This window comes from Vombatus ursinus, unplaced genomic scaffold (assembly GCF_900497805.2).
Source record: "Vombatus ursinus unplaced genomic scaffold, bare-nosed wombat genome assembly UNPS02014810.1, whole genome shotgun sequence".
NCBI classification, from domain to species: domain Eukaryota; kingdom Metazoa; phylum Chordata; class Mammalia; order Diprotodontia; family Vombatidae; genus Vombatus; species Vombatus ursinus.
In genome coordinates this window covers 29,822,613-29,836,806 of record NW_020954588.1, presented here as the reverse complement: position 1 = coordinate 29,836,806, position 14,194 = coordinate 29,822,613, and the positions used below count along the sequence as shown (strand labels likewise).

General features: G+C 42.6%; 1 protein-coding gene across 1 annotated transcript in view; it reads left to right on the top strand.

Annotated features, from left to right (window-relative positions):
- The window catches only part of PRKCI (protein kinase C iota), a 79,189-nt gene extending 65,808 nt beyond the window's left edge, over positions 1-13,381 (top strand). Inside the window, exons 12-18 of the mRNA XM_027875879.1 lie at positions 1,062-1,197; positions 3,863-3,950; positions 4,824-4,949; positions 6,978-7,057; positions 8,379-8,468; positions 9,699-9,814; positions 10,784-13,381. Coding sequence (XP_027731680.1) covers positions 1,062-1,197; positions 3,863-3,950; positions 4,824-4,949; positions 6,978-7,057; positions 8,379-8,468; positions 9,699-9,814; positions 10,784-10,871 — 724 coding nt within the window. The 3' untranslated portion in view covers positions 10,872-13,381. The remainder of the gene's footprint in view (positions 1-1,061; positions 1,198-3,862; positions 3,951-4,823; positions 4,950-6,977; positions 7,058-8,378; positions 8,469-9,698; positions 9,815-10,783) is intronic.
- The last annotated feature ends 813 nt before the right edge of the window (positions 13,382-14,194 follow it).

Sequence of the window (14,194 nt, the reverse complement as noted above, 5' to 3'; positions counted from 1 at the left end):
AATTAATGATTTTGTTGAGATTTGTTTCACCTTGAGAGTTTATCCAGTGAGATTTAGAGCAAGAATTTGCTGTTTTGGTCTACTCACAATACCTGAATATTTTCCCAATACTTTAAAAGACCCCCTATTCATTCCTCTGTGGACATGACCTTTACCAGCGCCTCTCATGGCCTCCTTGCCTGGTGGATAGTTTCATGGGTTGCTATGGACAACACCAACAAAAAAAAGTCACTTACATGTGCACTTCCATTCAGGAATTATTTTTCCTTGACAACTGGGTGTGCTTCATTTGAGATAATTATGCCAGTGGTGACATAGCTACTAAATAATATTTTCCTGTGTTCTTCTACGTATAAAACTTTGACAGACCAAGTAGGGTCATGACATATGAAGCAGTACATCTGTGCCACCATGATGGTTGGTTATTAAAAATGTGTTGGATTTAAAAAATGCAAAACTTAACCCCTCGCTCATCACTTCTCTGATACTGAGCCTTTCTGAACATAGCTGGGCGGTCCTTGGACAGCAGACAGGCCGCATTCCAGAACCTGCTTCCCCTCCCAGAGCCTTGGAGAGCCCACGGTTACAACCTCCTAGACGCTTGAGGCATCATAGGAGGCCTTTTGTGATACTAGGTTACCTAATGACAGAAATGTTTTCTTTTCATTCTTGTTCTGAGAGTCCAGTGTGAACGACAGATTTTTGTTGGAAGGGTTGGTAGTTCTGGGTCATTCATTAAACTGTTTGAGGTATGAAAAGATTTCTGTGAAACACAGGACTTTAATGAAAAAACAATATTTTAAAATACCTCAGGGGTGTTGACTGTGTTTCCTAGCTGGTTATGTGCTGGGCCTGGTGTCTGGTGTGAAAGGACTGTTCTAGTATGCTTTAGGAATTTTGACTCCTAACCAGAGAAAAAGAACTTTTAATGTGACTTGAGTGTTATTTACATTTGTAAAACAATTACATGTATATGTCCTTACCAATTAGGCGCTATGTAATGTAAGGTTTAGTGTACATTTCTTTTGAAGCAAACCAGTGACCTTTTTATCTCATCCTAGATTTTATTCTGCAGAAATCAGTCTAGCACTAAATTACCTTCATGAACGAGGAATAATCTATCGAGACCTGAAGCTGGACAATGTGTTGCTGGATTCTGAAGGACACATTAAGCTCACTGACTATGGCATGTGTAAGGTGAGAGAGAGAGGCTTCTCTTGGAGAGGGGGCTGCTAGCCCTTCAGAAAGGGGGCTGCCTCTGCTAATGCCTGCTATGGGAGGAGGAGGAGGAAGATGAGACCTGAGGCAGGGAGGAGGGTGGTGGGAAAAGGGCTGCTTACAACACGGCGCTTTCTCCCTAGCATTGCGGAATGCTGGGGTCAGCTCTTTTTCTTCCTTTTTTTAAATGGGGCCTCCTCTGTGGGCCTCATGGAGGGTAGGAGGGTCATGGGCAGCCTCGCTGTTACCCAGACATGATAGGAGCAGCTGAGAATCAATGAAGTTTTCATGTATCTGTTTTGCTCCAGACTCCAGTAGAGGAGGCAAGTGTGTGAATCCTCTTGTCTTTCAATTTGAAAAGATTCCGCTGGGAGGGTCTCCTCTCTTCAGCCTAAACCAGGGACCACTGTTAGCTCTTGTTCAGGGGGCTTGGAGCAGTGATCTCTGCCCGGTCAGGAGGGGCCAGAAGTCTTCTTGCCTGAGCTCAGCGTAGCCACAGAGCCTCGTGGGCAGAGTCTACTGACCGTAAGCCCCGGCGTTGTGGGTCCTGATGGGGTTCTTAAGCCCTTTACTGGTATGTCACTGCTACTGTGCGCAAGGGAAAGACATCCCACTTGTGCCTTTTCCCATAGATTTCCCTGGCTTTGGAGAGAAGCTTTTTTTTTTCTTATAGTGGTTCTCTCAAAGCCTTTTGGATCCCTTTCTGCTCTTTCAAAAATATATGTAGCACACACCATTGCAACAGTTTTTTAAAATGCCCAGAAGAGGCCAGGAGGAAGTCCAGAGAGAAGCACAGACAAGCGGGACAGTTGGGAAAGCAACATGTATAATGTATTATATACTTGGAAAAAAAAGCGAGCGGCATGAAATGGAGATTCACAGTTTTGTGTAGAATCCTCATTTTGTGTTTGCTGTCTGTGAGAAAATGTTCTTTTTTGGGATTTTAGGTTCAGAATTTTTTAAATGTTAAATATGCCATATTTCTCAGAAAGTTTTAAATTTCATTTCTTTAAGAAGAGAAATTATAAGAATAAAGGGACCTGTTAAAACTACCTTTTGTCTTTTCTTGGTTCAGATGAGGATTTTGTTCGTTTGTTTCTATTTATGTGATGCTCTGGAGAAATTCAGTGACCTTCAGATGATCTGGCTGAAAAAGACATGTATATTTGCTTGCTTCTGGGTTCCCTTTAGATTCCAGAACCTGACCTAGTGGCATTGAAGTTGGTCCCCACTCCCGTGCCAGGGAGGCTAGCCTGGCTAACACGGGGCACTGCCTAGCAAGCTTCAACCTTCAGGAAATCTAAAAGCACACCCCCTCCCCCCAACAAAAACCTCCTATCTGAAGATTTGAGGCCAGTGAAGGAGAGAAGCCGCTTAATGCCTTTGGCTAAATGTTAACGTTGGGTGAATTTATTTTTCTTGTAACAGGTTTTTTGGAAATCAGAAACACTTTGTGAAGCACTTTCACAGTTTTCTTCCAGAAATATGCCCTGTTACTTTCTTCAGGTTTCCACTGGCTGGTTTAACATGGTGTAGATTTTGCTGGTGGGTGGAGGCCCTCTGCTATGAGTTCATCTAACCTGGCTTTGAGTTTACGTTGGAAATGTTTCATGAACAATTTTGATTCACTAATTTCAGGCACGAAATAGAGTCATGCCTCTCTTAGTGGTTTGTACTCATGCTATGTAGGCTTTCTATCGAGGCAATAGAGGCTTCCTGACAAACTTCATATAGCATCATGAGAGAATCATTTGTCCTTCCTCAAAGCTGCTTACAAGCCGATGACAGTATGTAGGCTTGTTGAAATTATTAGTGGTTCACCTGCTTCCTGCATATCATAGCCCTAATGTAGCTCCTGTGTATTAGGACGGTTCTAATAGAATTAACGAAACATCATCACATGGGTGTGGATTTTTGAAACAGGGTGTTTGTGGGATATAATTTTTTAGCGTAGTTTGAAATTAGAGGGTGGAAAGGAGTAAAGTCAGATCTTTTTGAAAAGGTGGTGGTTGTCATAATTGACCAACTTCTAAACAGGTAATAGTGAAGACAGATGTTCTTTGAGGTGCGTATGTATGAAGAATATCATGGGCGTTTTAAAAAGTGATCATTGTGCTATCAGGCTATCAGTAAGCATTTCTTAAGCAGTTGCCATATGTGAGGCACTTAAGATTAAACGTGGGCCAGGCAGGGTTCATGTTTTTATCAGAGGAAAACAAGCCATAAACATATCAGTAAATCAAACTACATACAAAGTAAATTAAAGGTCATGGGGGTGGGGGAGACTGGTGCTCCAAAGGACCTGGTGCTTAAGCTTAGAATTGAAGGAAGCTGGGGAGTCTCAGAGGCCGAAGTGAGGAAGATGTGCGTTTCATCATGGAGACAAGCTGAGCAAAGGCACGGGGAGGGGGGGGGATAGTGGAGGGTCCAGAGTGAGGGCCAGCAAAAGGGCTGGCTTGGCTGGAACACAGAGTGTGTGAAGAGAACTGAGTACCCCTGAGTCTGGAGCGGTTGACTCTTAAATTAACCCTTATCTGACCAAGGCTGGACTTAGGATGTTGAGGTGGGGCATGTGGTTTGAAAGCAAAATTTAGAGTTCCTGTGACACTACTTTTCTCTCTCTCTCTCTTTTTTTTTTTTAAAGGAAGGATTAAGGCCAGGAGACACAACCAGTACTTTCTGTGGTACTCCAAATTACATTGCTCCTGAAATTTTACGAGGAGAAGATTATGGTAATAAACAGCTAGCTCTTTGTTTTGTTTTGTTTTTTGCCTAGGCGGTGGATGGTCTAACTCTTGACTCCGTTAAAAAATTTTTTTGATTATCCTCTGTTTTAGGCATTTACCATAGAGTTTTCCAGTGTTTTAGTGTTGACCTTATTAGAAAAAATGTATATAGGAAATACAGTTAACATCCCCAGCCCCTAACTGTATTAGAAATGGGAGAGGGAAGAAGTATAGCGAGGTTCTTTGATCTGCCCGTGGCTGAAGACCTGGAAGGGGGAGGTTGCCAAAGTCAGGGTGCTTTGCATGTGGGATGCCCCAGTCATCGGTGGGAAGATTCGCCCTGGATACCTCAGCTGTGAAGGAAAAGATTGGTCATGCTGTACTTGTTTCATCTGTTTGTAGCTTATGGTTTTGTGTGACAGTTTGGTTCCTTCCTGCTCGTTAGATGCCAAGAGGAAAATTGAATTGAGTTGAAGGGCCATAGTTGGCCTTTTCGGGACATTCCATCGACAATCAATGACGTTAGGCCTGGGGAACCTCCCCCAGTCAGAAACATTGTTCCATGAAGGTTTATTTTATCCTTAGGTATAGTTTTCATTATCCTGGGATCTGAGTTTATCTATAGCAATTTAACGTCTGGAGTTATGGAAATTTATAAAATTCATTTTCTGAAAGTTACTCTCTTGAACGAATATTCAGGAATGCATCTTTTTATTTAATTTAATAAGACTTATAAACCCTGTGGTTTGGTGATGCAGGTTGGAATGCATTTAGAAGACTGTTTAGTACATAATATTTGCATTTCTTAGGTAATAAAGACTTTAAGGAATGATAGTTGATTACTTTTTTCCTTCATTAATTCAAACCTCTTTTTTGAAGGTTTCAGTGTGGACTGGTGGGCGCTTGGCGTGCTGATGTTTGAGATGATGGCAGGAAGATCTCCCTTTGATATTGTTGGGAGCTCTGATAACCCTGATCAGAACACAGAGGATTATCTCTTTCAAGGTGATTAACAGTCAGTCGGTCAGCAAAAATGAAGCATTTACTATGTGCCAGACGCTGTGGTGAATGCTGAGCATACAAAGAAAGGCCAAAAGAAAGTTTTGTTTGCTTTTCCTGAGAATCGTCTTTACTGAGATCCAGATAAGAAGCAGAGAGCTTTCTCTGAGGAGCTCGGCTGCCCCGTCGTCTTTGGCAGCGGGCCGTGGGGATTTGAGTCCAGCTCAGTTTGTAAAGTCTGCATGCTTCCGGTGCATTTTGTCCCTCTTGTCCCCAGAGGCAGAAATAAGCTGCTTAACTCTGCACACCCACAGGAACACCGTAGTATTTTCAGTATGGCTTGGGCAGTGTCATGGGGGAGAGAATTCAGTAACCAGAGACAACCTTATTAGGAGAAACTTTACAGAGGAGCCCCAGAAGAAGACAGAGAAAAGAAGCTACCATGCCCAGAGATAAAGGGGATACAGGGGAAGAGGTGGAAACAGACGCAGTTTCCACAACGGAATAGGGACAAGACCTGCAGCCCATAAAAAGAAGAGAATGAAGTGTTTTCAGTTGTGACCTTTTGAGCACCTTCCGTAACTTAACAGTCAAACATTTATTAAGCACCTGCTGTGTGCCAGGTACCATCTGAGTGCTAGGGACAAGAAAAAAGACAAAAGACTGTCCTTGCCTTTAAGGAGCTCAGTCTCAGACAACATGCAAATAAATATATACAAAGTAAGCTCTATTTAGGATCAATAGGAGATAATTAACAGAGGGAAGGCACTGGAATTAAGAGGGGTTGAAGAAGGTTTCTATAGAAGGTGAGATTTGAGTTGGGATTTAAAGGAAACCAGAGAGGTCATTAGAGGGGGGGAGCACGATTCCAGGCATGGGGGACAGCTAAGGAAGATGCCCAGAATCGAGAGATAGAGTGTCTCCTAAGTGAAATAGGAAATTAGTGTCACTGGATAGAAGTAAGGTATAAAAAGACTAGAAAGGCAGGAGGGGGCAAGGTTATGAAGAGCTTCAAAGGTCAAACAGAGCATTTGGAAGTGATAACCCCCAGAGTTTACTGAGTAGGGGGTGACATGATCTGACTTGGGTTTTAGGAAAATCACTCTAGTGGCTGCATGGAGGTTGGACTGGAGTGGAGGGAGACTTGGGGCAGGCAGATCCCCGCCCCCACCATCACCATCACCAGCAGCTAGTGCAGTAGCCCAGGTGTGAGAGGATGAGGGCTCGAACCAGGGTGGGGGCAGTGTCAGGGGAGAGAAGGGGGCCTATTAGGGAGATGTCGCAGAGGTGAAATCTACAGGTCTTGGCAACACCTTGGATGTGGGGGAGGGGGGAGGAGGTGGGGGATCCAGGTTGGGAGCCTAAAGGAAGGGAAGATGGGCCTTGTCCTCTACCGTAATGGGATGGGTTTTGGGAAAAGAGATTGAGTTCAGTTTTGAATATAGTGATTTTAAGAGTCTCTTGGACAAGAACATTGTAGACAGCAACAGCAACATTGTGGGATGATCGACTTTGATAGACTTAGCTTTTCTCAGCAAAACCATAATCTAAGACAATTCCAAAAGACTCATGGTGGAAAATGCTATCCACATCCAGAGAAAGAACTCTGTAGTCTGAATGCAGATCAAAGCATATGATTTTCTCTTTGTTGTTTTCTCTTTCTTGTAGTTTTTCCCTTTTGTTCCGATTCTTTCACAACATGACTAATGTGGAAATGTTAACGTGATTGTACATGTATAGCCTGTATCAGTTTGCTTTCAGTCTTGGGGAGGAGATAAGGGAGGGAGGGAGAAAAAAATCTGGAACTCAAAATCTTATAAAAGTGAATGTTGAAAACTATCTTTACATGTAATTGGAAAAAATAAAATACTATTAAGTGGAAAAAAATAAAATAAGAAATTTTAGGAGAACAAAAAAAGTCTCCTGGATGTCTAGTTGGAGATGCAAGATTTGAGGTCTGCAGAGAGATGTAGTTTTAGTAGTTAGGAAGCTCTTTAAACTGGCGTATAATCTCTTCACTGTTTTCCTTTCTAGTTATTTTGGAAAAGCAAATTCGAATACCCCGCTCCCTCTCTGTCAAAGCTGCGAGTGTTCTGAAGAGTTTTCTTAATAAAGTAAGAGTTGGTATTTGTGGGTGTCTTATGCATGGCTGCACTTCCGGGGAATGGGGTTCCCAAGCAAGGGACGCTGGAGCTTAAGATTCCCAGATGTGCAGCAAAGTCTTTTAGTTTTCAATTCATTTGGAAGTCATATTCTTAGAGATTATGTGACTATGCTTAATGAAACCTTTTCACTTATTGCCTTGAAAATTCCTCCCTAGTGGGTGAGGTGAGATGAGGTTGGTTTATATGTAAATGTCCTCTATAAGCAGCCTCTCCCCCGACCCTCGCCCCCTTCTCCAGGTCTGTGTTTGAAGTCACTGTGGAACAGTAAATAGGGCACTGATTTCCCAAGAGGCAGCTGGATCCAGGGCCCACTTTGTGGATGATTGTTTGGGAGAGTCTGAAAGAAATAGGGAAGGAAGATCCATCTTTCCCCCAGGAGCAGGTCACCCACCTGAGCAAGCAAGTTTGCACAAAGGATTAATCATGTTCAACAACAGTGCAAGGCAGGAGGTGATTCAAGAGCCAGATTGGGGGATTAATGTAGTAAGTGCTAGGGGAACTCAGTAACTGGTTAGGAGAAATTAAGTGTTCTTTTTGACCATTAAAAAACATATGGAGACTGGAAGCTTGGGGTCCCTTCCTCCGGCCATTGCCAGTCTCTTAAGGGGACAGGGCAGAGAGGGGGCTGGCATGGAGCCCTGCTCTGAGGTAACACCACCCGGCAGCATCAGAACCAAGTGGGATGCACACCTTCAAGAGGAAATAGCTCAACTTGAGACTTAATTGTTAACACAGTGAAAAGTGAAGGTGAGAGGTGATAATATGCAAATGTAAAAATGACTTTAACCAGAAAGAAAAATGAGAACATGTCCTCACTCACAATAGTGGAGTGGCCAAGACTTCACGAGCCATGGGCCTCTCCACCCAGTGAATCAGGTGAGGGAGATCACCCACGAGGGGGAAAAATTGTTTTCTTGTGACTCATTTAAATGCTAGATGAGCTCACAGCAGGTCTGGGTGTACTGTCCATAATTATAAAGCGGTGCTTAGAATTGAGTTAGAACCAGACAGCCTTGGGTGATAACATTTGGGGTTCGAGTAGTGTTGAGCCTCAGCAGCTCTGTGACGCTTTAGGCAGCAGGACTGACCTGCATGACATATTGCGGGGGAGACAGGACTGCATTAGACACACAACATTTATTTTTTAACCTGGTGAGATTAATCTTGTAGCCTCTAGGAAGAACAATGAAAGATTCTTAATGCCAGAGGTATAAACGTTTCATCTTCCTTTGGCATTCATTTAGTAAACTGACCCTTCTCCCACCTCTAGGACCCGAAGGAACGCTTAGGCTGCCATCCTCAGACAGGCTTTGCCGACATTCAGGGACATCCGTTCTTCCGAAATGTTGATTGGGATATGGTACGTGGATCTTCTTTTGTTGTTGTTTATAAACAGGTTTTGTGGTGTCCTTTTGGTTTTGCATCATGGTTGTTTCTGGAAATCTCCTTCTTTCCTACAGTATGTAGCTCCTGATATGCTGAGTCTTTAGATATATGCATCGATGAGTAAAGCGTTTACTAAGCACGCGTGCTGGGCACCATACGAGACAGTCACAGGGCAAGACAAAACAAATTGGGGAGCTGGAGAGTAGGGGAGCAGGAAGGAAGGGTACCGTCGTAGGGGCAGGGTTGCCGAAGAGATAGAGAGTCCAGAGCAGGAGTGGAAGAGTATGGCTGGGACTCTTACTTCAGGATGAGCCTGATCCAGAGCTCGCCAATCAGGAGAGCGGGGCTGGGCCAGGCAGCTGGTGGGGAGATGGAGCAACACCTAGACGTGCCTTCCAGCCTACCGTGTCATCGACCCGGCATCAGAAGGGCCAGCACGTGGGCCCGAGGAAGGGCCCATAGCCTAGGAATCCAGAGCAGTTTGTAGAGCTAGCCTTCCTCCTTCATTGTCTCTTCTTGGCCTGGAGGGGACCCAGCTTCCTAAATTTCTGTCAGAGGAACGCAGACTGTGGCTGATCAGTCCTGCTAAGCAGTCAAGCCTTGGGATGGACAGATTAGATTTCTGTTCTCTGAGGACCCACCTAGCTCAATTGGGGAAGTTTGGTTTTTCAGCTGGCCACAGGCTAATGGGTTAATGAGTTTTTAAGCCAGAGTGACTTGTAAAGACCATCTAAGCTATAGAGAGGTCAGAACCAGCTTTGGTGGAGGGATTGCTCCAGGAATAAATTATGTATGCTTGGTGTATTACTATGTACGGGATTTATATGCATATATCTTATATACGTATTTGTGTGAATATGTGAATATATGTTACTGAACATAGAGTGATATATGAATATATTACATTGTATATAACATAGTATATATGTGTATGTAGATATGTGTTTATGTATGTATAGTAATATGCAGGATACATTTGGAGTAGATATGCCTTTGTATGTAACAGAATCACGGAGCTAGAAGGAACATAGAATTTTGGCCCGTTGCTGGGCTCACATTGGTCAACGTGGTCCTGGCCCCGGGAGCAACGTTTTTGAGGCCAGGCCTGAGGTCTGAAATGGAGACTCATAGGACGTGAGGTCGCAGGTCAAAATCTTTTTTTTTTTTTCCCTCAAAATGGCTGCCATTAAACGTGTCTTTCTAGATGGAACAAAAGCAGGTGGTACCTCCCTTCAAGCCGAATATTTCGGGGGAATTTGGTTTGGACAACTTTGATTCTCAGTTCACTAATGAACCCGTCCAGCTCACTCCAGATGATGAGTAAGTACTGGTGCAAAATGTTCTGGTTTTTCTTGGACTGGAGCTTGTTATGAACATTTTAAAAATGAGTTTTATGGGGCCTGGGTGTTTTGTGACATGTTTGTGACTGACGTGGCCCAGCATGCCCTACCGTCCTTTTCCTCACCTCTTAGCTTTGCTCCTCCACAGCCCACAGCAGCTGTTGCCCACTCTTAGAGCCCTGCCTCCATCCCTCCCTGGCCTGCTCCAGCATACCTTCGAAGGCTTACTAACACCACTAATTACCTCTTAACATAGAGAGAGGTCATTTTAGCCCGAGGAAATTTGGGGAGGAGAATGATCCCGATGGATCTGAAGGTCCACTTAGAACAGAAGCGTCGGTTGTGACACATTTCTGTCCCAGCCTTTGCTGATCTTCACTTTAAAGCCCGTGACTCTAGGCTGGAACTCTCGGCAAAGAAGCCTGTTGAATTTTCCCTTTATTATATTCTAGAAATATTCTTAAATATTTTCTCTCTGACTTTTTAAAGTCCATCTAAGGGTAGAGTTTGCAGTGTGAGAGAGAGAGAGTGTGTGTGTGCGTGTGTGTGTGTGTGTGTGTGTGTGTTTGTGTGTTATGGACCCCATGGATAGTCTGGTGAGGCTGATAGACCCATTCTTAGAATAAAGTATTAAAAATGGAAGGGAATGCTAAATTTCAGTTAGTTATTGAAAAGAAAGGGTTGTGTTTTTTTTTTTTTCTTCCTCCAAGTTCACAGACCCCAGGTTAAGGACCCCTGATCCAAATGATTTATATTCCTCATAGCATTTTATTTGACGCCTTATTTAGTGGATGCCTATACATTTTGTAAATCCTCATTTTTGTAGTTTTTCCCTAATTTATAGTTTTAATACACCTTATATACCAGTTTGCTGTCTTAATTAGTTTATGGCTACCCAAACCACCTTTTTAAATATTGTTAAATACGTAATGAATTTCTCTCCCAACAGTGACATTGTGAAGAAGATTGACCAGTCTGAATTTGAAGGCTTCGAGTATATCAATCCCCTCTTAATGTCTGCAGAAGAATGTGTCTGACTGGGCGCCATTCCTTTTGCCTGTGTCGTCCCGTAATGCATGGATAAACGAGTTACCAGTTTGGATGCAACCCTATAGAATAAGCTGAGCATTTTAAATTTGTCTTCCTGAAGCATACTCGGTATCATTTATCCCCGACCATCATGACCAAATGATCACATTTAAGTTCACCGGCAAGAAAAAAATCTGAAAACACATTCCAGAGACTGGGACCGGAATGGATGGAGTGGTAACATAGTGGGCAGTGCTGGAATATAGGGGGTGCCTGAGTAGTTCTGGCTTTCGTATAGCTTGCTAATAGGTAGCCAAGTCTCCTTTTTATTTAAAAGAAACACTTGTTACTGCTTTGGAAGAAGACCTGGTGCATTGCATTAGGGCACACTGTGAAATAGCATCATCCAAGCCTCTTGTAGTTAACACTGATCATCAGGCAGCCGTGGTGGTGGTGGTGGTGGTGGTGGTGGTGGTGGTGGTGGTGGTAGTGGTGAAGAGTTTCACTTTGGAGGATCATGATAGCTTCGAAATACATTTTCCTGTTCCTTATCTCTAAGAGTTCAGTTTTATGTTTCTCTCTTGTCCTGAACAATCATACTTGTAACTTTACGATGGTCCTTAAATCTGTGGGTATAAGACGCTGCTTCCTTATAACTGGAGGATACACTTTCCACTCAAGAAAACACTAAACACTCCAGTAAGCCGTCAGTCCATGGACTCGGAGTCTCGCCCTGTTGGGATCTGGCTGTCAAAGGGACAGCCAGCACCCCTCTGGGACTTTTGGCCAGAAATTTATATCCCCAGGGAATCAGCTAACAAGAATGCAGAGGAGCCAGGGTACGACCAAGGGGGCACGTTGTCAGGAGGTAGGAAATAAAAATTGTCTTTAGCAAAAATAGGCGGTTGAAGTTGGAGAAGCTAGAAGATACTTGTTTTTCCCCCCAAGGAAAGAATTCCACAGCTGCTCTGTAGTGATTCAGCAATGGTTTCTTTGAGGCAATTGGAAGAGCAAGGAGAACTGCCCCTGTTTCCAAACTTGAAAAGGCATTACATTTAGCCAGTGAAATTGGTGTTCGTTTAAAAACAAATTCTTTACAGCTTGACATGTGGAGGAGACATTATCTTCCAACTGAGGCAACTTAATTAGAGTTTTCTTGAAAATTACCATATGAATACTTGCCGATTTTCTCCTTGGAATTTTCCTTGAGATCCAAGAAAAATGATTATAAGAAATGTTAGGAAACACTGGCCATTATTCCGGCTCACTCTGGATTTTATAAACTCTTATTATGCAGATAACAGATGGAATATGGAGAAAGACGGCAGACTCTTTAAGCTATTTTTTAATAAATATTAATATGTTTGAGAAATTTATTGGCTGAATAAATGCCAAAAGTATCATCCTTTCATTATTTTTTGAGAGAGTGATTTGGAAGCTGAAATAACCCTATGCATAGAAATTGCCTATACATTCCCAACCTTATTAAAAATTTAATTGTGGTAAGGCAGTCAGATGTAGCCCTAAATTCAGAATGACTTAAGGAATTGGTCCTATACATTTTCTGGATTTTTCTTCCCTTCCTTTTTTTTCTTTAGAAGCTATATATCATTAGAGAGATGGTTTCACTTAATTCTATAGTCTCTTTATTTTTCCTATGCCTAGCCTGCATGGAGAAATTCAAAGAAAACAAAAATATAATCTAAGAATAGTGTTTTGTTTTTTTGTTTTGTTTATTAGGTAGTTGTAATCTGAAATTAGTTTTGGAGACCCAAAGGGTTTGCCCCAGTTCATTGGTGGGAAATCTGTCCTCCGAAGGCGTTGATGATCTTGAACTCAAAAGTGGCGATGCTTCCTCTGTCCCTAGGATTGTCTTTGTCTTTATCCCGTGACCTGATTTCAGGAACGCTGTTCGGTATTAAACAGTTGGGGCCAGAAGTGCATTTACTGTTTTCATCTGCTAAACACTATTTAATGGCCTATGAGTAACTAGTCTTCATTTTGAAATGTCTGCACAAAACTGAGCAGTTTTCTACCAGTCATGTTACAGGTGATATGCATTTTTCTATGATGTGGCTTTAACCTCCAGGGTGGCCTTTGGTTTTAATATAATTTTTAAAAATGAATAAGATGTGTAAATTTTATACAGATTGCCATTGCAAATATGGTTTTACTTATTTTCATTTTTCCACAACCTTTTAAGTACAGTGCCAATTTTTTTAAACTTTTGGTGTAGAGGCTGTCTCAAAATCACTCAGCAGGGAAATCAGGCATTGGACAGTCAGAGTAGTCGGAATTTTGGGTTTCTAGGAAATCAGATTTATTTTTCATAAGCATGACACGTTTGTGGAGTGACCTCATTTGTTTATGTGAAGGCTGGACTCCAGGTACTCTGCTCGTTCAGTACTAGTGCATTTTACATGTTCTCTTTCATGTGAAATACTCAAATATATTGTAATCTGTATTTGTGCACCTTTTTTTTTTTACTTTGTCTTTAAATAAAATGTTTATAATAGTCCTCAGACAAGTGGTTTTTTTGCGGGGTGGAAGGGGGGGTTGAACATTTTGGCATCATTAAAGTAATTCTATTTAAAAATGCCAGAGAATTGTTAGATTTGTGTTCAATCAAAGAATTGAATGAAAAAAGTTTTAAATGTGGAATTTTGTTGTGTTCGCCCTAGTATTTGGATGACACTTTTTGTAGCCAAGCAGATTTCCCAGTATAATTTCAACTCTAATTAGTATTCATTTTTTTCCTACAAGTATATGAGAGGCCCCTTTATTAAGCTGGATAAATACTTGATTTCAGGGACAGCTAGGTGGCCCAGTGGATAGAGCTCCCACCTTGGAGTCAGGAAGACCTGAATTCAAATTTGACCTCAGACACTTGGCACTTAATAGCTGTGTGACCCTGGGCAGGTCACTTAACCCTGATTGCCTCAGTAAAAACAAAAACGAAAACAAAAAAATGATAAATACTTGATTTCAGGGTTGAAGATCTCAAAAGGGTGTTCAAACTGGGCCAGTGAGGTTGCCCTGTCTTCCCTGGTTGCCCTTTTTGGAGCCCTGTAGCTCTGGAGAGATGGCCCTCAGCATCCATCTGTGCTGGCAGAGCAGCTGGAAAGAGGCCACCTGAAGTCCAGGGCCCTCCTAGCACCTGAAGCACCCCTTTGGCCCCCAGGAGTTCCAAGGTGGCAGTCACCAGCGTAGGGGCTTTCATCAGGCACCATCATGATCCCAATGAAGCCCACAAGATGGATCTGAGAAAGGCGTTTGCCTGGAATTCCAAGAATTACAAGTCACTACAGCAGTCATGTTCCAGCTTGAAGCC